This window comes from Capsicum annuum, unplaced genomic scaffold (genome assembly GCF_002878395.1).
Source record: "Capsicum annuum cultivar UCD-10X-F1 unplaced genomic scaffold, UCD10Xv1.1 ctg83165, whole genome shotgun sequence".
NCBI classification, from domain to species: domain Eukaryota; kingdom Viridiplantae; phylum Streptophyta; class Magnoliopsida; order Solanales; family Solanaceae; genus Capsicum; species Capsicum annuum.
This window is the reverse complement of record NW_025894012.1, coordinates 1-1020: the sequence shown is the minus strand read 5'-3', so window position 1 is coordinate 1020 and position 1020 is coordinate 1. Positions and strand designations below refer to the sequence as shown.

Genomic DNA, 1020 nt, shown 5'->3' with positions numbered 1-1020 from the left:
AATGTCTTTCTGCTCCATTAGCTCTACCAGGATCTGCATAAAATCTTTCTTCTCATTCTTCTGGATTTCAGCCTCTCTTTTGTCTGAAAGCATCTTCACGCGTTGGTTTATGAGAGGATCCAATATACTGTCAAGCAACTTCAACATGGCCTCCATCTCTTTCCGTATTCCTTGAAAATCAAACCTTGCAAGCATAGGGAAGAAGTCTGATATGTTGGGCTTTCCCATCACTACACCAAAACTTACCACCAAGTCCCTGAATTCAGTTCCATCTTTTCTATGCTTCTCCATCTCCCCGACAAAATCGCTGCCAAAGATCATACTCGTGACGACATTCATCTCAGTTAAAAAGGCCAATTCAGCAATGTCAACGGGGTTACCAACCTTGGTATGCACATTTCTGATAGTCTTTCTGACCTCGTGTCTCCGAAGGCTATAACAGGCCTCAAGGTTCCTACTGCTTAGCATCTCCCTTACAAACAGTTTGCGCATATCACGCCAGTAGGAACCATAGGGAGAAAATCCAATATCTAGTCCACCTTATGTGGCCATTAATCCTGCAATTGTAGGATCACGGTTGGCAAAAAACGGAGTCTTGATCACAAACTACTTGTTTGGCTAAGGAAGGTGAATTCAACACAACACATAGTCTGCTTCCTAGCCAAAACTTGTAAATTGGACCATACTGTTGAGATAACTCTGTGAGCTGGTGATGCAAATTGGGGGCGGAGGAATGGTAAGAATCCCACAATTGGAAGACCACGAGGCCCTGGCGGCAACCTGAATTCTTCCTTGTGTGAGGTCAATTTGTACAATAGAATTGTTAGGACCGCAATTGAAAGGGTGAGAGCTGCTAGAAAAAACTCGTTTAAAGGCTCTGAAGCCATATTTAGTCTGCAGAAAATTTCAGCACTTCTAATAATACTAATCTTTGGAAGGACAACATTTATTTTTAACCTCACAAGTCACTATGATAAGGTTCAGAAATCTTTAGATCAATATAAACAATTCTTGTTAGAT

The 1020-nt window shown here is 41.6% G+C and overlaps 1 protein-coding gene across 1 annotated transcript; it reads right to left on the bottom strand.

The window, feature by feature from the left end:
• LOC124895598 (ferruginol synthase-like) lies at positions 1-1005 on the bottom strand (the record flags this gene model as incomplete). Its single annotated transcript, XM_047406037.1, is given in 3 exon segments — positions 1-585; positions 587-724; positions 726-1005. Coding segments are annotated over 3 exon segments (885 nt in total), but the record flags the coding sequence as incomplete, so codon positions are not given.
• Positions 1006-1020: the final 15 nt, after the last annotated feature.